Genomic DNA, 23,636 nt, shown 5'->3' with positions numbered 1-23,636 from the left:
AGTAAGTAAGAAGATGTAAAAAAAATGCACGTGGCAATGAATCACAATATTTTTAACTGAAACCACACTCAACATCCAAATACATTAAAACCTTCTAATCATAGTATCCTTTAGGGTTCAAATCCAGCTCAGTCCAAATGTGTAGAGTTTACATGTTCTCCCGTGGCCTTTGTGGGTTTTTGCTGGGTGCTCTGGTTTTCTTCCAAAGACAGGTATGGTAGGCTGATTGGACACTCTAAATTGCCCCTCGGTAGGAGTATGAGTGTGAATGAGTGTCTGTTTCTGGCTGTGGCCACCATAGTATAGTGGTTAACTCACCTGGCTACCGTGTGGATAGGCGGGGTTCAATTCCCAGTGGCTGCCAACTTTAGACAGACTGGTGGATGAACCATTTTAGTACTAAGTATGATCTGGGAGTGAAAAGAGACAAAACAACAAATACTACTCCCTAATTCTGTAGAGTAGTGGGCCAGTGGATAAGTTATCAGTATTTCACCTATTTGGTCTTAAGTTCAAATCCCAGTGCTTGCAAAGATTTTCCCACTATTATTCGGGTGAATGAAAGAGGTAAAAGTATAAGTACTACCAAATATTCTTAGTGGGTGGTGGCTCAGTGGTTAAGTCATCAGTCTTTCACCTCAGTGGTCCTGGCTTCAAATCCCAGTGCATGCAAACATTTTCCCAATATTATTCTGGTAAATGAAAGAGGTAAAAGTACAAGTACTACCAAAAGTTGTCAGAGGTTGGTGGCTCAATGGTTAAGTCATCAGTCTCTCAACTGTGTGATCCTTGGTTCGAATCCAAGTGCCGGCAAAGATTTTCCAAATATTATTCAGTTAAAAGAATAAGTTAAAATGCCTAAGTGTTTAAGTGTATAAGTAAGTATTCAGTGGTGGATGAAGCATTTTATCCAAAAAATGACTAAGTGTTTCACCCCATTTCCAGGGATAAAACGTTTCAACACCCATGTATAAGTGGGGCACGAGTTGGTGTAGTGGGTTGCACACTCGCCTTTGCACGGAGAGGTGTTGGATCGATCCCCGGTGTCGGCGGTTGACTGACCAAGCAAGCGGTCGAGGGTCGGCCGAAGGCCGACCCGAGAACGCCTTTCGCACACACAGGTCCTTCAACTGTCTTCCGAACTGCCGAAGGCAGTTCGGAATTTAACCTTTTGCTGAAAAGTATGACTAAGTGTTTAATATAAATTAAAAAGTTTTTCTTTTTTTTTTCTTCTTATTCCATTGACCAATTCTTCTTTCCAATTATTTTCAGCCAAACGACGGCAGCGGGAATCGAACCCAGGTCTCCCACACGGGAGTCCAGTGAACTAACCTCTGCGCCAACCAAGTGGCTACACTTTCTTCAGTATTCAATTGAGTGTCTTTCTAAGAAGTCCACAGAAAGAATTAAGGGAAAATGTGTCCGAACCGGGATTCGATCCCAGGTCTCCCGCACGGGAGTCCGGTGAGTTAACCTCTGCGCCACAACTTGGTTACACTTTCTTTGTCGTTATTTGAACTTTTTGACTACAAGTACACAGAAACAACTTAGGGAAAAAATGTCCCAACCGGGATTTGAACCCAGGTCTCCCACACGGGAGTCCAGTGAGTTAACCTCTGCGCCACAATTTGATTACACTTTCTTGGTCGTTATTTGAACTTCTTGACTACAAGTACACAGAAACAACTTAAGGAAAAAATGTCCCAATCGGGATTTGAACCCAGGCCACCCAGACGAGAGACATGTGAGTTAACCACTACGCCACAATTAGATTACACTCTCCTTTGTCATTATTGGAACATGTTGACTACAAACATATAGAAACAACTAAAGGGAAAAAGGTCTCACTGTTAACAGAATTTAGGGTAAATGTTTTAGATAAATAAGATGGAGTGAATGAGAACATGCATTGAAGAAGCTCTACTTTTATCTATTGGAAGGAAGCGAATTAGCTAAATATTTAGAGTATAACCACTTTTACTGTATTTCTTTTTTAAGTAGAGCGAGATTAAATGTAGCTGTCATGCAAATTTGAAAAGAAAAAGTCCCTTTTGTTCCCTAGAAGGACAAGTAGTACTATACAAAAGAAAATAATAAATACACAACATTCAACCGTCTATGGTCAAATAAGTTTAAAAAAATATTCTCTCAAAAATCCCACTAATTTTTAGCAATTGGATTGCTCAGTTTGGAGTTAAGTTCAGTACACAAGCAGTAAACTGCTTGTAGTGGAGTCGCTTCTAAACAAAGTGAGGTTCCTTTTTAGAACGCAGCCGGTCAGATACCTCATTAAATTTGCATTTGAATACAAACAGCTTGACTGCCTAGTGTTGCAGTAAATGGCCAACACTAATGACCTTGCCGTGGCTGCTGGCCTTGGCAATTGTCACGACTTAACTGAGTGATGGAAGTCGCTGAGAGGCGTGTGTGCAATCAATGCGTGTATCTAGGAACAATGTACGGAAAAAAAGGTGGACAATTTAGAACATGGGTGTAGTCTCGGGTTAAATTGATTAAAATATTTGGATTAAAAGCCCTGAATAATGAGTTTTTTTATAGATCTAAAACAATGGTTATTTTAGCTTTTTTTTTAAATATATTTTTAGATTTTTACTAAAAGATTTTTGAACTAAAAACAAAGAAAATATGGTTTAAAATATAGCAATTGTTGATTTAAAAGGGGGAAAAAAATCAGCAAATTTAATATACATCTATACTCTTCATTTGAATTTGATCCTAAAACAGAAATTTGGCATACATGATTTACTTTCCTCGGCCACACAAGATGACGCAGCGGGCCAAATTTGGCCTGCGAGCCACCACTTTGACACATATGATCTAGAAAATCCACCCCAAAAATTTGAATAATAGGGACAAAATCAGCTTCAGGTAAAGTACTCATTCTTTCTTCAATGGCTTAAAAATGTTAAAACCATGTTTGCTTAGAAACGCCCCCTTCCCACACATACAAACATACAATTTCAAACCGGAATTGACTTAAGCTTCTTTTTAAGTCTACATAGTCATATCTTACCGCATGTCTGTGAAACTTTTCAAACACAAATGAAGAAACAAAAGTTGTTTTAACCAGTTGTTGTCATGTAAACACACGCCCAGCTTAAGGTAGACACTCACCGTCTCGTCTCACTGCCACCCGACACCTAAAAGGTAGAGCCGGCAAAGTGGACTGGGGCTAAAGCAAACAGCAGTCACATTAGGCAAGCCGAGTAGAGGACATTGTTATGATTACATGTGTAATAGTCCTGGGGGATGCCGCCCCCCCGACTATACGCTGAGCCCTCACTAATGCAAGCTGCCGTTAAGTGGTTGACTGCTAATAAGAGTTTTCCTGTCCTAATGGAAAGAAATAGAAGTCAGTTCTCCCTACATTAAAAATAAAATCAGTAAATGTAGCTCAACATTAAATGACTGACAAATCTGTAAGGTATTTTCAGTCTTTTTCTTTTATTAAATTATTCTGTATAGTATGATACATTAACAGAAATAAGAGATTAATGCATTATGGACATTGTTCATAATGCATATGTGTCATATTGGGAGGAATGGTTGACTGTAGTTTCTTTTAAAGGAGAAAAAAAAGTTTTGGAGGCAAGTAAGTGCATACTGCGTACAGTATCTTGCGTGTATGATGAAGGAAAACTTTGCCAGAAAATAGAAGTTATAGACAGCGCTGTCTGGCTTTGAGACAGAAGCTATCATATGTCTGCAAACACCAGAAAACCAGGTAAGTATAAGAAGTGCAGAACGGAAAAAAAACTTGACCTCTGAAGAGAAGCAGCTCAACCACAAAACAAGGCCCTACTGTTCAAAACTTCACTCCCACACGCACATTATCCCACCAGGCACTTTTGCATCCTGCTTTACGCACATCATAGCAATCCAAAAAATGACCAAAACGGCACGTGTAACTTCTCCCATAACAAAAAAAAAAAAAATAACCATTTAAGCCATAAGGGATTTGCTATGATAAAAAAAAAAAATCCAATAAGTCAAATAAATAAAAAGTCACCATTAATGAAATCTTTCACGCTCAATCAAGCTTATAGTCGGGTCACACCGACTAATGTCGGCATTTATCAAAAACAAAGACACACTGGGGCAGTTTGAATCAGACAAAATATATATATTCAAAATCTTTACAATAAAAATGTACACAAAGGAGTGTGTACATCTATACTTTGAACTCCTCAACAAGTCTTTGTACCCTGCCCTGGTGTCAGTGTAAAAATGTATTTTTTTCAGCAACAACTTCTATACAAATGTGCAAAAAACTCGGATTGATGTAGAATCATTTCCAGCGCTTAGTGTTACAAGTCCAGGGATCTTCGAATCCGCCCTCTTGGTTTTTTTAAACACAGCTCCTTGCTGGTTAGCCTTTTCATTTTTTTTTTTCAAGTAAAGTGCTCCTCTAGCAAAAACCACACGGCATGAGATCAGTCTCGTATTTTTTGCCACTAGTAAAAATAAATGAAATCACAGACCCAACAGTCCAAAAAGTGAGACAAATATGGGTATGTTTTTTTTTCCAGAGTAAAAAAAAACCCCGAAAAAGTCTTCAACACTTGATTTTCTTTTCTCCTATTCAGGAAAGTCATACAAACTCCAGCTTCCCATGTCCACTGTACATCCCCCAATGTACAAGGGATAGTATCTTATCATTGCTGAGGTCCGTCTGTCTCATCTTATCACAGGTGAGACAACAGTTTTCGTGCCCCGTAACAGGCACCATGCACTCCAAGTCCAGTTTTGCCACATGACCTTTCTTAGTATGATGGCCATGGAAACTGTAATGAAGTCGCGACAGCATTTGTTGCCGCTGATCCTGCAACCGTTTGTTCTCGCTCCGCAGCATACGCAATGCCAACATGATGAGCAGGACCAGTATGAGACCACCTGCGATGGGAACAGCGATCACTGCAGCTCGGAACCACACCTCCTTGGCCGAGGCTAGGTCTTGAACCCGCGTGACCAGGTTTCTGTTGCTGCCGTCTTGCTGGTAGCGACCGTGATCTGCAGAAAGAGTGAAAATTAAGATGTTGAGATTGTGTAAAATCATGATACTTGAGACAAAAGCTTTATTATGTTTATCCTAGTAGAAATCATCTTGCTTAAGAAAAAACTGAATTTTGTAGCCAATCAAATGCCTCTATTCCAGCTTGCTTCCTCTTAATGTAACATCAGTAATATCCATGTTCCCATACACCTCAATAAAGGCGGACATAACTGACATCACAAAATGACTGCGCTTGTGTCATTTTTGCATTGCAACATTATTTTCTCCACTATCACAAGTTTACAAAATTTATAATTTGCATGCTTAAGTACTTTCCCTTTTAGTTGAATGTCTCTTTCAGCCAATTTATAGCTTTCCCCCCTATGAACTTGATTATTATAGACCAATGGTGTCAAAGTGGCGGCCCGGGGGCCTAATCTGGCCCGCTGCATGATTTTGTGCGGCCCGAGAAAGTAAATCATGAGTGCCGACTTTCTGTTTTAGGATCAAATTAAAATTAATAGTATAGATGTATATTACATTTCCTGATTTCCCCCTTTTAAATCAACAATTGTCATTTTTTAATCATTTTTTTCAGTTTTTAGTTCAAAAATAATTGTATAAAGTGTAAAAATACATTATACATAATATGTTTACATTTGTTTTGAGATTGTCAATTGGCTGCAATAGGCTTCACCACCCTAGTAACCCTTGTGAGGATAAGTGGTAGGAAAAATGAATGAAAGAACTATTTTAGAATTAAAACACTCCTCACAGCCTACATGTTCATCACCCATAAAGCAAAAAAAAAAAAAATGAAGAAAACAGGGTTTCATTGTTCCATCAATGAGCCAAAGCTACACATTAGACTGCATAAAAATATGTTCTTTCCCAAAGAGGGTATTGTAGGGAAAAAAACCTATATGCAGACCCAGGGCATATCCAGTTCTCCCAAGTGGGAAATTCACAACAAGAGCATAAACTGTGGTAAATGGGCAATTCCCCATGTTCCCGAGTCTAGCCTATTACAGTCAAAGTATAAAAACTGTGCAGTAGCAAAATACGTAAGACTGCAAAAACACCATTAACAAAAAAAGTGTTTAAACAGCTCTGCAGCTCCACTTAATGCTTTAGGGACAGGAAGGCAGCAGGGGGAAAAAAATGAATATTTACTAGGAGGGAATCGTAAAATTCTCCAAGAAGGATCACCTTTTAATTTGTTTAGAAGTCTTTTTATGCTTAATTGACCCTGAAATGCAAAAGAAACATTTTCTAACAGTAAGTGCTTCAATTCCTCTTACCTGTGGAGTCCCTGGCGTGTGCCAAGTCGTGCAGGCCTCTGTAGTTACACATGTCGTCGTGGCAACAGTCCAGAGTAGTGGCACCAGCGCGGGTGTCTGAGACCCTCTGGTTGTTACAGACGTCGCCAGCGTTAGCGATGGGGTCTAAACACCCGTGTGTGAGGGGAGAGTTGGAGCTTAGTGGGTCCAACACCTTGGTGAAGCAGGCGTTTAGCTCAGACTTGCACATGTATCCCGTGGCCACACAGTGAGGTGCATCACAGTAACATCTTATTTCTCCTGGTGGTGGTAGAAATTTGAGATGAGGGTTAGTTAAGGCTTTTAAAAGAACAGGTTTTTAGCTTCACGTGGAAAGGTTGTTGATCAATTTGCTGTTTAAAGAACCTCTAAGACATTGGTGTTAAAGTGGCGGCCCGGGGGCCAAATCTGGCCCGCCGCATCATTTTGTGTGGCCCGGGAAAGTAAATAATGAGTGCTGACTTTCTGTTTTAGGATCAAATTAAAATGAAGAGTATAGATGTATATTGCATTGACTGATTTTACACCCTTTTAAATCAATAATTCTAATCTTTAATTCATTTTTCCTGAGTTTTTAGTACATGGTGTGGGCCGGACCATTTTAGATATGATATTTAGATTTTTTCTTTAAATAAATTGATTAAAAGAACCGGATTAAAAGACCCGAATATGCAGTTTTTTTTATAGATCTAAAACAATGTTTATTTTAGCTTTTTTTAAATATATTTTTATATTTTACAAAATTATTTTTGAACTAAAAACAGAAAAAAATGATTAAAAATTACTATTATTGATTTAAAAGGGGTGAAATCAGGAAATTTAATATACATCTATATTCTTCATTTTAATGTCATCCTAAAACAGAAAATCGGCACTCATGGTTTACTTTCCTGGGCCACACAAAATGTTGCAGCGGACCAGATTTGGCCCCCGAACCGCCACTTTGACACAGGTGATTGAGTTTATCAATTTTTTGTGTCATTCTATTGTTTGACATAAGATTTTCTTAAAAATAATTGCCTGAACATAAAAAAATAGGGTAACAGTACTCTCATAGAACTCTACATATGTTATTGTAACCCTTATATGACATTTCTGAATCAATTAAGCTTCGTGTGCCATTTTTCGAAACAGGAACTAGATTGTACCGTGTATAATTAGTGGTTTGTTCACTAAAGTCAATTTCTTTCAAGTCAAATGGAAACTCATAAAAGGAGGAGTGGGGGGGTTTCGGGGTGGCGGCGGCGGAGAGGCTCCCTTTTTCCCATTTGCACGCAAGCGGGCTTCACTTGTGGCTTCCTTACTGGGGAAGAAAAGGGGGGGTGACACAGTGAGGTCCCAACATAAGAGTATGCAGCAGCTACCTTATCATTACGACTGCCTGCTGCTTCTAAACCAGACCCGGTCATTAGTTCATCTATGTCCTCTGTTCTTTTAAAATGCACATTCACAAACTATGTATACTTGCAATATGGCTGTCAAAATGCTTGGAAGGTATAGCTTAAAAATAAAAGAATTATTTGACCATGGAATTGATATTATATCATTTTATCTCATCATTTTTCACAGAAAACTAATATACAAGACAATATCAGAAAATAGTATTTCTGTATTGATGTAGAATTGGACTTTTATATAGTTAGATGCTGTTTTTTCTTAAACTAGAAACTATTTTTAACTGTAATATTTGGTGTAGGGAAGCTTTTTGACGAAGAGAGCCACAAACAATTCATATTTTTCCTTGTAAGCCATACCATGAATTTAAAAGTCAAAATACATACATGTAAACGAGTGCAATTTAGATTTTTTTTGTAATTTTACCACTTTTAACATGGAAAAAAATGAATATTTTTTAAAAGATTCTTAAGCTATTGCCAATCAAATAAGATTATGCATTCCAGAAGAGTCTAAGCGAAAAAAATGAAGTTTAAAGCAGATCTATATGTAGTATCTCAGTTTTGTCACCGGCAATTTCCATATTTTAGCTCACAGAGCAGCAAAGAGCCAGATGTACTCTACAAAAGAGCCGCATGTGGCTCCTGAGCCATAGGTTCCTTACCCCTAGTGCTACATGGACACATTTTAAACATAATTTTTGATAGTTATTAGGTTGCATCTCAAAAAAGAAAAAATAACAGTAGTGTATCTTACAGCCAATTTCTCTCCTCTATGAACGCAATGCATTTCAGTGCAGGAGCACATTCATTAGATCAGTGTTTTTCCTAGGAATGATTGGAGCAGCAGGGCCCGGGCAGGTCATTTGGAGAATATTTCATTAGAAAGGAGAGGCCCCTTTGTGGGCTGAAAGGGGCTCCAAGAGGAGGGGGGGTCGGCTTGTGCACGGAAGCTTTTTGGCCCAGTTTACTTTATATAAGAATGGCAGCTTTAAAACTGGCAGCCCGGCGGATGAATGGTAAGCGCGTCGGCCTCACAGCGGGAGACCTGGGTTCAAATCCAGGTCCATCCTACCTGTTTGCATGTTCTCCCTAGGCCTGTGTGGGTTTTCTCCAGGTACTCTGGGTTCCTCCCACATTCCATAGACATGCATGGTAGGCTGATTGGACACTCTAAATTGCCCCTAGGTATTAGTATGGCGATAATGGTTGTCTGTCGCCTTGAGCCCTGTGATTGGCTGGCCATCAATTAAGGGTGTCTCCAGCCTCTGGCTGGAGGTCAGCTGGGATAGGCTCCAGCACCCCCCGCGAACACTAGAAATGAGATGTGAGTTTTAAAACTGGGTTATAATAAAGGAATCCTTGGAAAAACATACAACAAAAAGCTGATGCAGAATGATTTCACATGGCAAAAGTTGTTATATGGTATTATAAATGTAGGCACATGGAAACATTCGTTTTAAACACTACCCTGAATTGGAAAAAGTGATTTTAATCCGAAAAAAAACATAGGGAGATTGGGAGATTGAGGGAAAAAAGTCTACTGATGTTGTTTTATATTACTTATTGGATTCCAGGGGGTGTTGTCACAGGTAAACGTGGAAGCATCTAGTTTAGTGAGGGATTTCTGTTTTCTTTTATAATCGGATGCGCTTAGGAAAAACGTGGCAGTGAGGAAAATATATAGTAATACCTTTAGTGAGAAGAACAGCCATGGCGCAAAGTTCCAGTTGGAGCCAAATCGAAATTAAACTGAAGTGACGATCCATTGACGCCGAAGTTGATGCGCTACACGCGCTCCGGTGTGCACAACTTGCAGCACTTTGGTCTCCTGAGCCAAGATCTGGACTTGGGAGGTGGAAATAACACTTTTTACGTGGAGCTATGGAGAAAACAAGTCATTTCTACTCATAAGAGTAAGATCGTAGTTCCGTAAGAAGTACAAAAAAAGCGTTGGCTTCCTCTCAGGAAAGAAAAAAGTCACCACATTACCAGCAACTCAAAACACTGAGTATACTTTAAGTCCAAAGAGGAAAAATAGGAAAAGGTATAATCCTGTTGAGGAAGGTTTCAAATTATGAACTTTAAACCGATGGTCCGTGGTTTTAGTCTTTCTTTCGCTGTTGCCGAATATGTTGGAGGAACATTTTAGGGATCCTGGAAGAGGAATCTGATGAAAATGACGGTCTATCCCGTTTAGTCAGACAGTAAGATCAAGCCCTGAAGTAGGCGAGATATAACAGAAGAAATAGCTGTGGTCCGCAAGAGTTACGCCCCTTCGTGCTGATTGGTTATTCTATCAGGAAGGTTTGTGGCAATCCTTTATCCGGTGGGCTTGCTTTCACAATAAAGTCGCATTATTTCAACAGGAAATTTGACGTGTACTGTAATGCTGCATTCAATTGAAAGAATGAATGTCTCGAAAAACAAATAAATAAATAAACGAAAAAATGACTTTAATTTGAAATCTGTTGGGTGCTAAATTGTTAGTATATTTATTAAATACAGCAGTTTTTTTCATGTTATAATAATAAATAAACAATTTTAGATTTCTATGTTTGTATATTTGAGGTATTATATGTACTTTTCAATAAAAAAGCAACACTTCCTCTTAATTGTATTTGTTTGTTAACAAGAAATGTTAATTAGTATAATATTAGTGTTTTGCAAAAGTAATTGTATTTGCTCCCACTCTATTGGTGCACAATAATAATGTATATTATATATAAATATGTGTAATAATTCCACTTTAAATAAATCCCTATTTCGTGCATGCATTTTGAAATGTAAAAAAGTCAATTTTGCATGGATAATGTCACAATTTTGGTGCACTTATTTAATTGCAATGCGAATTGTGAAGTCTATGTTTGAGAACATAACAAGGTTGAGTCATTTTACTGCGCTATTGTTACTAAAAAAAGGGTGGTCAAGTAAGTGTTTGTACCTGCGTTGGTAGCCAGGTTGACGCCAGGCTGAACCTTCAAGCCTCCAGGCGACGAAGCGGCCATTGCTCGAGGGAGGAGCGGACAGTCGTTAAAGTGAAATTAGCAATCCAAAAAGACTCGTGGCGCCACTAAGACGAGAGCACACACGCAAATATATGAGCATACACAAATGGAAAGCACAATCTGCAATGCAAAGTTACTAAATACACCAGGGTAGCGGTAAAAATGACGCCCAATTGCTTCAAAATGTTTGTTCAACTCAATTAAAGTGGATTAAAAAGTGGCTGACATGCACTCAAAATAAAAGGATAAGAAATACAACGTTCTGCATGAAGTGAAAATGAGGATACAGCTACAACCTAAAAAAAAAAAAAAGAAAAAATACACATGACAATTACAGCAATTATCTGCTATTCGGAGAGGCGCCAGTCCGGGGATGTGTCATTTATGCAAGACTGCCGCAGTTAGAAGTGTCTTAACTCCACCAAATACTACTCCCTTCAGTCTTACTTTAGCATTTTTAAAGAATTATTTCTACCTAATATCTCACAGATATTATCGGATGATGATTTGGAACTCCTAATTCTAATTTACTGCATTTGAACTACTTGTCAATTTGCAATCTATTTTTAAGTAGTTTCTTTCCACCATCTAGTGGTCAATTTTGGTATGACATATTCAGTATGCAGGATATTAAAACAATATTACTACAACTGTTACTACTATACTTATCATATGGATTCGATGTTCAGTATTTTAAGCATCATGGCAGTTGACTTTTGACAATTGTTTTACTGTGAAATCAGCAAATAAAAACAAAGTTTTGTATTTTTTTTCTGTCATTTCATATGCATTATATTAAAACATTACTACTACTATCATATGGGTTCAAGTATTCAGTACTTTAAGCAACATTGGTGTTCACTTCTGGCAATCATTTTACTGTGAAATCTGCAAATAAAAATAAAGTTGTGTACTTTTCCTGCGGTGACATATGCATGATATTAAAACAATGACTACTACTGCTACTACTGCTACTACTACTACAATCATATGGGTTCAAGTATTCAGTACCTTAAGCAACATTGGCGTTCACTTCTGGCAATCATTTTCCTGTGAAATCTGCAACAAAAAAAAAAAAAACGAAGTTTAGTATTTTTCCTGTTGATGGTATAAAGATGAACATTTTCATTCCAATGATGTATTGATGCAAATTACCTTTTTGTTTCATTTCATGCTTAGTCAACATTTGCAGGTGTGACCTAGCCCAGACACTGACGACTTGGTCTAACAAAAGCCCCCTGTTGTCATGATGGCTGAGTTGGGTGGGGGGTCTGGAGGCAACGTCTACCAAGATTGTGAGCAAGCCAAAACAAAACCCCAAAGCAACTGGCATTTACATGATTCAACAGAGAGGAAAATATTATGTCGATTAAAATCTCCACTTTGAAGATGCGGCCGTCAAATAATCTCAACGTGGTGCCAGACCAAGGCAAGCCAACTTCCTGCAACACCTCCTTGACTTCCCTTCCTCACTTTGATGTGATCCATATCAAGGATGGAACTAGAGACAGGCAGACTGTCTCCAGGCTCCTCGTGATAACAGACCAACCTGAATATTTCTTGCATTGGACCTCACTAATACTACTAGTTGTACTACTATGCATGCAAATACAGTTTTAAGGCCAGGAAAATTCAGGGTAGTAATGAAGACTGACTAGAAAATTATGTCTTCACCAAAAATGGATTAATTGGGAGCAAAAAATCTGCTATTTTATTCTATGATTACAAGAATAAATTTATCAAATGGATACAAGAGCTCAAAATGAGTCTTTGAGGGGTTCATCCAGACAAGGCCCAGGTTAGAGCTGCTCCTCTCCCGCAGAACCAGATGACATGGCTCAGTTCCAATCAATAAATCCTGTAGAGCTTGCAATCTATTGACTGGACAGAGGTAGATTATTGCATTGATTTTACAGGGGTAACATAGGTGCACACATTGCGTGTAACATTGCAAAATCTACAGCACAGAGGAAATAAATGGACTTATGACACTAAGTGTGCAAAAATGTTCAGTAAATACACATGTGTAAAACTTTTAAAATCATTTTTTTCTTCTGTTTAGCTCCCCTTGGATGTGCAGTTTAAAATTAGTTAGTGTTCAGTTATTTCCATTTTTCCAGCCACTTGTCATACCACATTGAAGGGAATACTCACCTTTGTAGTACTCCTTTTTAAAGTCGGAAATCACCTAAGGTAAAAGAGGTTAACAAAATATATTTTCCTTATGAATTATGTTGTACATTTTGGTTAAAACCTATTCTGTATATAAATGTATAGGATACAATAATCATTAAAAAAAAAACTATCACATTAGGAGATTAAAAAAATGTCCTACTTAAATGTTTTCTCATATTTTGGTGTAAGGTAAAATTGAATATTTATATAGTAACCATAATTAACGTTTCAACCTAAAAGTCCTAAATGACAAGCTTCTTTCCAACTCAACACTCAATAGCAAAACTAGAGGAAAGAACTACAAAATCCAGCAGCTAACCCAAAAACTAAATTAAATACTACCAGAATTAAGCCTTGCTACAGTTCTAAATCAACATCCACAATTACTAACTCAATCAGCCAAACTGTGTCAATTAATTAAAATAAAGCAACACAAAAATACAAGACATAACCCTGGAGAGACATATTTTATTACATCTGTCATATACTTCAGGAAACAATATACAAAGCAAGGATGGGATGTGTGGTGCTGAGTCTTAGCCTTTAAGAATGACAGTATGGTGGAAGTCAAATTTGCAGCTTGGGGGACCCAGTGAGAGTTAACAGTGGAGGGTAATCAATAACAAGGATTGGACATGCTCATTGAATGAAGACCTTATTTTATTTTGGATTTTTGTTTTGTTTTGTTTTATTTAGTCAAACAGAAGGTCAAAGAAAGCCAACAGGATAAGGGAAGTGTAGGCGAATGAGACTTTCCACAAGGCACTAGCATCATAGCAAACCAAACCCAACACTCAAATAAAATAACTAGGGTTCTCTTTAGTTTAACATGTTTACTATCATACATACAATTCACATTTTAACCTTGTTACCACACAAACCTCGGCCCAAACACACCTGTTTGCTTCTTGTCCAAGTGCAAATCAAAGTGTAGATCTCTACAATTCTTTATAAATAAACCATTTGAATGTTGTCCACTTTGACTGTACAATGGAATGATCCTGCATTTTGAAAAAAAGGGGAGGGAAATATTCAAAACAAAATAAAAAAGAAAACCTGTGGAAATTGGAGGGTGCTGGGAGCAAGATGAAGCCAGTTGAGGGGTGTGGGAATGATCAAAGCAACATCCCATCTAGTTTTATCTTATGGAATCACACACACAACCACACCACCAGGCACTATTTTATCAAGACTGGGAGCTGCGGGCGACCAGAAGCTGCAAATACACCACCCAAACCAACCATAAGGAGCAGTTGTGTTGGCCTTTGCTGGAAGGGATGTTTTACCATGCCTGAGTGCACTTCACCCCAAGGGTGGAGAAGAGGAAAAGTCATCAGTTCCTCAAGGTTTGTGGAGGAAAAGAACAACGATACCAGTGTTATGCTGTAGTATAGCTGGGCTTCTGTGTAAATTAACAACTCCAAATATCCTTCTGTGATCAATGAACAACAGGAAGCTGCAGATGAGTATAAGCATGAAGATGATGAGGCCAGCTAAAGAATTTAGCTGGGCCGCCTAGGCGCTGATTAGTTTGGACGTGAAACGCTTTTGATAGACATGGCTTTCCATGGCTTCATTCTACAAAACATATTTACAACATAGATAACATCTACAAGAAATCTACATTTATTTTTTGGGGTCTTTTCTCCATTTTTCTTATGTTTTTTTTCTTATGTATTTTTTTATTTTTTCCTTAAACAAAGCAGAGTTGTAAATAACCACTCCTTTCCAATGACCTGCTCCTTTTCCTTTCCTTCTCTCTTGGTTCTGCCCTAAAAGGTCCAAAGCTGAACCAACAAGAGCTCCTGTGTGAATGTGTTAAGATGGGGCTCAAGAAGAACTGAACAAATGCTCTGCCTCAGGCTTCAAGCTATGTGCAATGGGTTTTCCTCCACTTATACCCTCTTTTTTTTTTCTTTAACCCCCCTCCGATACCTGCTTCCATTTGTAAAAAGAAGTTCTCAGACCATGAAGGAATTCTGGTTCTTCAACTTTTCAAGTTCTTTGATTTGCTGTCTTAGAAATAGGATCCTATGTGAGCGAGAAGAAGAAAAAAATCTGTCTATGAAGACTGAAACAGACTTGCATATGCACTTTTAAAGCATTCTTACCTTTGCTCGCGCAACGTGGCTTGTATTTCACTGACTCGGACCAAGGAACGAAGGTTTTTGAGTTCTGTGCAGTTCTCGGACATGCAAATGCTTCCCATCGTGTGTGCCTCTTCGCGTAATCTTGACGCCTGTATCATAAATGGTTTGAAATCAACAAAAGGGACAATTAGAACTTGAATGACGTTCTCTAGCACAAATGGACCCTATACATTTACTTGGGAGATGGTATTTGAGCAAATGGTTCTAACCTGTTTCTCCGCGTGCTCAGCAGGCCAACCTTGGACATGCTTGATAAGATTCTCGTTGAAATGGGCAGCGAGGGTGGGAGTGAAAGAGCAGGGGGTCCGGGATGTCGAGGTGGGCGTGGCAGAGGCAGATGTCGGCGCATTGCTGCTGCTGCCAGGTGCGACATGGTTACCACCTGGAGAGGGACTCCTTTGACTGCTGGGCTCGAGAACACAACAGGCACAATTTAGAATTGCATTTTTTTTAAGACAATTGCACTTATAGTCCCCTGAATGTTGAAAACATTCATTCAAAATTACATTACATTCAAAACATATCCACACTGTACATTGTCATTGTGAGTCACTTGATATTGTCTAAACTCAAAGTTTTAATGCCAAATAAATTATTTAGTAACTCTAAAATGGTACCATATATCTATTTCCATTATATTTAACTATTGATACAAATTATGGAATTTATTAATTTCATCTTGTGTTCAGATATTGAAGAAACTACCACTAAAGTCCCAATAACTCATACAGCCACGTTCCCCACAACGACCAGCAGGTGGCGAGACAAAAAAATATGAACTGCCTTACATCAGCCACTACAAGGCTGTATGCGTTTTCTAAGTCAACAAAATTCATATATAAGAAAACCAAGGCATTTCCCCTTCCTTTTTAGAGTGGGTGTAGATCTGGTCACAATTGTACCACAAGTGACTGATTAGAAATGTACAAGGTTTCGGGGATTGTAAATTATGACATGGGCTTTTTCTTAAATCACAGGGGGAAAACAGCATGTCCTTAATTTGCATTTTGTCACACGGATGTGGCTCTTACCCTTGGCGCTGAAGATTGCGTGGTGATGCTGTGGTAGCATCGTGTGTGTGCTGCTTATCACCAGGGAGGGGTTGCTGGGATATCTGCTGGGAATGAGAAGATTGCTTGACCGTTGGCGTGCTCACCTATAAAACAATGAACCAACAGGCAATATGAGATGGCTGGATTTTATATCCAATTTGTAATTGTACATTTTTACATTTGTATTAATCAAGACAACTGGGTTGGGAAAAATATTCCACAAAGGAGGACATCCTTTCGCCAATCTGCTGTCCTACAAATGCAATCAGTGGATTGCACTTTTTGCAGAAACCTCAGTGGTGAAACTGTCTCTGGGCCGGATCACTTGGTACAAAAACCTGCACCCACAGTGGCCCCTCGAGGACCGGTTTGCCCACCCCTACCATACAGCCATTACATCACTGAAATGTCAGACAATTATTGCAGCCACAAATACCACAAATAGTCATCATTTATGTGGAAAACAGTTACTGGAACTTTTAACTTTTTGCATATTTATTAATGTTGGATCAGCATAGTATTTCACTTTGACTACTGTTAAGCCTTGAAAAAAAAATGTGCTTTGGCCTCTTGGTGAGAGAGAAGATTGAGAGGATAGTTTTATTTTAGAGGGAGGTACATATTTGCTGGATATTTCTCTGGACTTTTTGTGGCTTTGAACTTAAGTAGAACAGATCTGATTTTGAACTTTCCACAATTATAGTCAGCACACCAAGAGTGACACCTAAATATAGCTAGTATGCTCTTCTATCCAAAGGAGTACACATGATGAGAGCCATTCAAAGTAGTTGCAAATACTCCCTCATGGATTGAGAGAAGACCACTAAGGACTGAATGGAGAACAGCTGATCACATACAGTTGGCCTAAAAGAGTCAAGTCATGTGTCAAGATAGGCCAATGCTGACAAAGGGTTGACAAACAAAAACTAATTATTTAAGTAGGGTAGTTGTAGTAGTAACATTACATAATAATCCAATTTCATCAGGGTGTGCTTTTATTTTATGTTCCTACCTTTGACAGTGAGGTGACAGGTTGTGAGCTGAGGAGAGGTTTGTGGGGACCAGCATTTGATTGCGGTGTGCTGATACGAGGGGAAACATAGGATCTGGGTGATGATGCGTCTGACGTTAACGACATTGGTGACTGGTTTGACTGCTGAGCTGCTAAAGATAAAGCAAAAAGACAAGTGTAAATACCAAGTATAACATATATGTTACGAGCCATTTTTGCCTTGGCTGCTGCTACTTGCTAAAAACTGATATATTTTGTACGTCTACACGTGATGATACCTTGGCTGGAGAGTTGAGCTGCTTGAGAGAGAATAGTAGTAATATTGAAAGCTGATGGTCCAGCTGTAAGTATCTTATGAAGCATCGACTGTAATGAAGCTTGTGTGACGGCAGCTGTCAAAACTAAACAAGGAAAAATACAGAAGACAAACTACAATTAGGGCTTATTTTGGTTCAGAACACACATGATTTGAGTATTGTCATCAAACTAAAACAAGCCAACATCTGTCTCAAACTTGCGCTAAGATGTATGAAGACATATTAGCAATAAAGATTTATTTATTTATTTACTAAAAATGGACGAGTATACATTTGGCAATTAAAATCCATTCCCAATACCAATAAAGATTAAATAGATGGCCACCTATCTCACTAACTAAAAGTCTACCAATTAGCACCGGAATAATAAAATCCATCTACTCGCTCACTTGGAACCTTGCAACAGAGGATATGATTAAGAATATACCTGGCAACTTTAATTGTCGTCTTTCAACAAATAAGAGTGGCAGGAATTGTAATTCCGAAATTAATTATATAGCTAGCCATGAGCCAAAAAAAAAAAAAAAAAATCAAACTGTGGATCAATGCTTATAACTAGCTCGAATATAAATACCAAATTTCATTCTAATCCGTCCATGGATAACAGACAAATACAAAATTAGGTTAGTATCCTCCCAAAAAGAACTGAGTAGGTAAGGGTTTGAGACCTCTTCCAGGTAATCTAAAAAAAACCAAGCACTTTAGTAAATTACAGCCTGGAGCCTCTGCATACAAGCCTCTATTGGCCCTGTTGCCTTTATAAAGGCAACAAAGGCACCATCAACTACACAATTAAAAGTGCTTCAAGGATCTGGCCCAGCTTAAAAAGCTACCAAGTTTCAAAAGGATTGGTTCATCTCCTATGGGTACTGCATAAACTGAAAAGCTTACACACCTTCGTTGATTTTTGCCATGTCCACACTGGCATTATTGAGTTGGAGGGCAGTCTGAAGTGCAGGAAGAAGCTGGCGTAACAATGTGGGGTCTTGGAGAAGCGGAGGGGCTGGGGACTGCAACACTGGGGATACAGGGACTGTCGAGGATGATGATGTGCCTGGGGTGCCCGATGAGGGATTCAAACTCCCCGACCCAGAAGATGATGACTGGGTCGCATGAGTTATTGTAGGCTTATCTGCCTGCGATGACTCTGGAGTAAAAATAAAGGCATTTTGGCGTCTATTTCTTCAGATAGTGTCCATCTTAATTACTACTCATTCAACAACACCAACAATCAATTCATCTCCAATCCCAGTGTTAGACCAATGATGATTTCTCCCAAAAAATATGCAGCAAAAACTGAATGTTCAAATGATTAGAGATGCAATGTGTCGCATTTGAGAAGTTTAATCAAAACTTTTACGACAGTGACATATCTTGTGATCCTCCAACTCAATAAGCAAGTACTCACACTACTGCACAATAACAACTTTTTTTGTGCTAAAAATAAATAGATTTTAGCAAAGCGGTCATGTTCCAATTACCTAGAAAAAGTTAAATGATTCATGGAAGTCCCGACATTTATTTAAAAAATATCTGGCTGAACACCATCATAATTTAAACTAGACCGGAAAACCCCAAACCCAAGCTGGAGAAAGTTGGCTTGACTAAATGTGTCAAAAATAATTTTAAGGAGCACGTGGCAACAAGCATCACTTTATACCAATTGTAACATGTTGTAATAACTCTGCAAAACAACATGCAATAAAAAATTTCAGCCTCCACTTCTGCCCCACCATACAATAGTTTTGAAATTAACTCTAGAATACTCAAAATAACAGTTCAACTAACAGAGGCAACAAGGTATATACTTCTTGTGCGGATACAATGTGTAGCGCTTACTTGTTGCTGAAAACCCAGGAGGCGCTGATGTCTGCATTGCCTCTCTTCTGTAGTCCCTGTCCTTGGGGAAACTGTTGACAGGCGCAGTCTGTTTTGTTGACTCTTTTTGTCGCTGTTCTCTAACAAGTATGAGTGTGTACATGTGCAATATTATAGAAATGGAAACCATAAAAACAACATCTTTTAAAACAGGTTATTTAAGAAACCGATCATCGCTACCTCTCCAGCCATTCTTTGGGTTTCTCCCATTGGGACACTTCTGTTCGGCAGTTGTAATAATATTTCTTCCCAGATGAGCTGATGTGCTCTGACCAATCATCACCTGGTTCGTGAGTCTGTCAAAGAAAATATGAAATGCAATTAAAAGATGTGAAAATGTCTGATGCAAGGGGTTGTAATTTCATTTGCAATAGAGGCAAAGCTGGGATGTTTTCACAGATGCTTTTTGAAGTAAGATGCAGGTTTATACGAGGATAAAATACTGGTTACTCATTTCAAACAAGGGCAGAAAAGAGGCAATTCAACATATCTTAAATTTGTTTCCAACCTCAAGTTAATAGCGCCAGTTGCAAAACCAGTGTTTGAATAGTATTGACTTTACAATTTTAAAGCCGAGTTAAAACCAAATATTTGCATCAGCTGGTAGCTCACAAAAGATAGGCTGGGATGTTATTTTGAAGATTTTAACGATACCCCAATGTGGGCCAAAAACAGCTAATAGCTAAGCACCACTAAGCAAAGAGTACAATTGTGGAGGTATGAGCGGTCACACTCAACTGTAGTTTGTGAAGGGGGGAAAAAACAGCTGTATTATTCAGTCACACATGTCAGAGGAAACTTACTGTGTCAGAGGTTTTGCTGGGGTTCGAATTGGAGTTGGAACTTTGAAGCGTACTGTGGTTGTGGGAATTTTCATGTGGTGAATAACTGGTCCCTGAAAGACAAAAAAGTTTGAAATCAAAATTCACATACTTGCAAAACAGGTATTCACACATTCCGAATCTAGCTATAAATCTTGTAATTAGTGACCATCCACAATGCAGTCTGAGTTTTAAGATGTCATTACTAGCTAGAAGATGCTCACTGCTAGTTAGAATGCACTTCATAAAATTCACACTGGCCCTTGTATGAATCTTTTATTCTCTCTGAGACAAGAGAAAAGCGACCAATCTCCTGAGTTTGCAAATAAGTCGGAGGTTTGCCAAAGCCATGTCTTTTTAGCACGAGGACACATTTTGGTATGACTTGCTATGGGACAGCACTGAGTACATTTTGTGGCATGCTCTATTCACTTTGCTATGGTTGTTGTGTGTGATTGGGTGCACACGTTTAGCTGCGTGTGGTTGTCAACATTCCGCGTCCACAATTCAAAGTGCATCTTGTAATATTTGGAAAATTCAAAATCACCAGAACAAGCTAGTAAATGTCCCAATTATGATGTCATTACGGATACTATGAAAAATAGCTTTCCCATCACTATGAGAGATGCCCTGATGCAGATATTCTATTATATGTTCATCTAATAGCAATATCTGTATGATTAGACTATTAAAAGTAATGCAATAATTAAGCAATCAGTATTGCATACACCCCCCCTTTTTTTTTACAAAATGCAATTTTTGCTATAACCACATTATAAAAATACATTACATATATCAATCCCCAAATTTCTAAATTAAACGTTGTAATACAATAGAAATAACAGTCGAGATTAGTAAAAACAATGCTAGTGCAATGTGTATTTGATGACTCAGCTATAAATAATGTTTTTGTTTTAAAGTGAGCTCTGCTTGTACTTCCTTGAGAAAAAAATACTTGTTTACAAATATTACATGATGCTCTTTTACCATTATGGTTTTCTAAAGAGAGTCCCATGGAGCAGACATGATTAATTTATGGCAGACAAAGAGTGTGGCGGTGCTGAAAACAAATTAAGAATTCTGAATAATTGGAACTGATCATGAGACCAAATCAGATTCATAGAAAATAGCGGTATCAAATTGGAAAAACAAATTACCATGGGTCATGTAATAAACTCTTTGATGGTCTTTAAGTTGCATATTAAAGCATCAAGACAATTCATATTACAAACTCTTGCCCTATTACTAGAACATTGTGCATTTTCCCAAAATATGGTTCACTAAAACTTTTCCTGAAGGTAAATTAAGTTAGTTAGCGAATTTGGCATAGAATAGATGTTGTGCATGAAAATATGTAAAGTAAAACTAAAATAAGAAAAACGGTACTTCGACTCCAGCACTGAAACCTTAGCATTAGCCAAAAAAGTATGTTTGTGCGTGCCATTATAAAATTAACCATTGGAGTAATTACCATTGTATAACCCTCCAAAAACATTCATTGATGACATATCTAAAACATGCATGTACAAATCAACAGTTAACATGGTAACAATTTGATAACTAAAGATCATAGTAGAAGCAAGTAAACAAGCCTAAATCTTCTCATCAACCACAACATTGTTTACCAACATCCAAAAACTTTGAAGGAAGATTTACTGTTGGACAATTGACTCAAGCCGTCGGGATAGTTAAAATCTCAAGTATTAATTTCTCACCTCCATCACGATCTCTGGCACGATGTGCATGGACAGCCTTAGCTTTGCTATGGCCAGTGCTGTCACTGTGTTTGTTTTCTGGGCTGTCAGACCTCCGAAGCACTTTGCAGGGAGGAGTGACATCTGAGTGCTCTCGCATCTTCTCATGTCGGTGATCCCCACCTGGATGGCTCTTAGATGAGTATTTGAGAGTCTGGAGTACATAACAATATTGAATTAAAAAAACAAAAACAACAACAACACCACCACATCAACCACAATTCTATTGAGATGCATCTATTATTTTTTTTATCTCTCATCAGGAGAAATATAGTCTAAGTCTATTCATCTGTCCAGCTAATTCTCTAAAGCCATTCATTATGAATATATTTACCTTTATGATATATAAATATTGTGAGGAGGAAAGAAAATAGCCTTTCAAAGAGATGATAAATTTTGGAGCGTCAGTTGATAAATTCTTAGTCTCAAACATTCATTGTAATGTTACCTATCGTACATTTATGTTTATAGATTCAACGGGTTGACGTTTGAAACGATTTAAATCGTTTGCAAGATTTAAAATTACGGACAGGCCCTAATCAGACGGGCTAGCAAGGAAGCTAACGGGAACAAGCTAACAGCTATAACTGCTGTAAAACTGGTCGGAATGTTTCTTCGAAAAACACGACTGCGATTGATACATGTTTATCGTGTTTATCCGTCGGTGCTTTCTATGGCATAATCTCGCAGTTTATATCCAGAAAATAGCTACTTTGGACTTTTCCGCACTGACTGGGGCCTGTTGAGCTCCCCAGAAGCCTGAACCGGAGTTTCCATTTTAATCTGATTTGCTGCTAGCAAGCTACGTTTAGCCTGCAAGTACCTGATAGGGCTGAGAATCTCTTCGGTCGCACCTGCAAGAAGCAAGAAACAACACGTGAATACAAACCTTAACGCGTCAACATCGCTAAATGCATCAAAGTGAACGCTTAACTTTCCAGTCACTTATTTGGGTTTCGGTAAAAAATGGCGGATTGTCAAGCGTAGCTATAGGCGAAATAAAATGTGAATAAGTAACGTCAAAAAATATTTACCCATCGCCGAGTCTCGGTTGTTTCCTCGCATACATTACCATCAATGCCGTGTTAGTGTGTTTGGAGTGGGATGGGAAACACTAATTGCGGCACGATGTTTTCTTGATTATTCGGCAACCTGAATTCGTCAATTTGAGCCTAGTAGCTGGTAGGTATTTCGATGCTATAGGCAGCAGTGTTGGAAAGAGCGCCCTCCCTCACTCAGTCCATCTACCGCACAACCGTGTTGCTCCGATCACACGACAAAACGTAGCAGTGCGGTGCCTGCCGGGATGCCAGATATCTCAAAATCACGAATCACATATATACAGAAACTGACGTTCATAAGGAGAAACATATGAACAAATTACGACTCTACTACATTCAAACAGACATTTTATCGGAATTCATTATCTAAAGAGAAACAATTTCCGAAATTACGCACAAGCCCACAACTGCACAAATCTGGCAACCTTAACAGGAAGTGTCTTTCCTCCCCCTACCGAGGAGCTCCATGACTCACAAGTCAAACTCAAACCTAAGGCGTATAATTTAACTTAAAAGGAGAATATAAATAAACGAGTTACATTCAAAATTATTCCTGGATGTTAATTCATAGCCACGCATATAACCACAAATGGATGTGTTGAGCAACACTGCCATCTAGTGGACAATGTTTGACATTGCTTCAAGTTGGTCACAGACACGCCCGCTTGTTTTGTCTACACA

At 38.4% G+C, this 23,636-nt stretch overlaps 3 protein-coding genes across 7 annotated transcripts in view; 1 reads left to right on the top strand and 2 right to left on the bottom strand.

Moving 5' to 3' along the window:
- Positions 1-5,258, top strand: part of jcada (junctional cadherin 5 associated a) — a 97,899-nt gene extending 92,641 nt beyond the window's left edge. For all 4 annotated transcript variants that reach the window (XM_077735735.1, XM_077735739.1, XM_077735740.1 and 1 more), the window contains 3 exons: positions 1,273-1,464; positions 4,608-4,712; positions 4,871-5,258. The gene's annotated coding sequence lies outside the window, so the exon portion shown is untranslated. The remainder of the gene's footprint in view (positions 1-1,272; positions 1,465-4,607; positions 4,713-4,870) is intronic.
- Positions 3,442-9,970, bottom strand: bambia (BMP and activin membrane-bound inhibitor (Xenopus laevis) homolog a). Its single transcript, XM_077735741.1, has 3 exons — positions 9,421-9,970; positions 6,316-6,594; positions 3,442-5,031 (listed from the first exon to the last, which is right to left on the bottom strand). Exons 1-3 carry the CDS (start codon positions 9,494-9,496, stop codon positions 4,613-4,615), a joined length of 774 nt encoding a protein of 257 aa, XP_077591867.1. The 5' UTR covers positions 9,497-9,970; the 3' UTR covers positions 3,442-4,612.
- A 3,388-nt stretch (positions 9,971-13,358) lies between these two features.
- waca (WW domain containing adaptor with coiled-coil a) lies at positions 13,359-23,183 on the bottom strand. 2 transcript variants are annotated; one of them, XM_077736191.1, is made up of 13 exons: positions 22,929-23,183; positions 22,718-22,748; positions 21,856-22,048; positions 20,123-20,214; positions 19,500-19,615; positions 19,281-19,399; positions 18,337-18,588; positions 17,403-17,525; positions 17,125-17,276; positions 16,092-16,216; positions 15,270-15,465; positions 15,022-15,149; positions 13,359-14,941 (listed from the first exon to the last, which is right to left on the bottom strand). In XM_077736191.1, the coding sequence occupies exons 1-13, from the start codon at positions 22,967-22,969 to the stop codon at positions 14,872-14,874; spliced, it is 1,638 nt and encodes a 545-aa protein (XP_077592317.1). In that variant the 5' UTR covers positions 22,970-23,183; the 3' UTR covers positions 13,359-14,871. The 2 variants fall into 2 exon arrangements, with proteins under 2 accessions (XP_077592317.1, XP_077592318.1); XM_077736192.1 differs by having other exon boundaries at positions 17,125-17,273.
- Positions 23,184-23,636: the final 453 nt, after the last annotated feature.

This window comes from Stigmatopora nigra, chromosome 16 (genome assembly GCF_051989575.1).
Source record: "Stigmatopora nigra isolate UIUO_SnigA chromosome 16, RoL_Snig_1.1, whole genome shotgun sequence".
Lineage (NCBI taxonomy): Eukaryota > Metazoa > Chordata > Actinopteri > Syngnathiformes > Syngnathidae > Stigmatopora > Stigmatopora nigra.
The sequence above is the reverse complement of the archived record's forward strand: the minus strand, read 5'-3'. Positions and strand labels throughout refer to the sequence as shown.

Bases quoted from the DNA above. Each gene is read 5' to 3' on its own strand.
- waca (XM_077736191.1), bottom strand. From the start codon at position 22,969: ATGGTAATGTATGCGAGGAAACAACCGAGACTCGGCGATGG. The intron at 18,589-19,280 runs GTAAGCGCTACA...TTTTTACTCCAG, and splicing joins TCCTGGGTTTTCAGCAACAA to AGTCATCGCAGGCAGATAAG. The intron at 16,217-17,124 runs GTAGGAACATAA...ATTGTTTTATAG, and splicing joins CTGTCACCTCACTGTCAAAG to GTGAGCACGCCAACGGTCAA.
- bambia (XM_077735741.1), bottom strand. From the start codon at position 9,496: ATGGATCGTCACTTCAGTTTAATTTCGATTTGGCTCCAACTGGAACTT. The intron at 6,595-9,420 runs GTATTACTATAT...TACCACCACCAG, and splicing joins GGCTGTTCTTCTCACTAAAG to GAGAAATAAGATGTTACTGT. The intron at 5,032-6,315 runs GTAAGAGGAATT...CTCTTTCTGCAG, and splicing joins ACACGCCAGGGACTCCACAG to ATCACGGTCGCTACCAGCAA.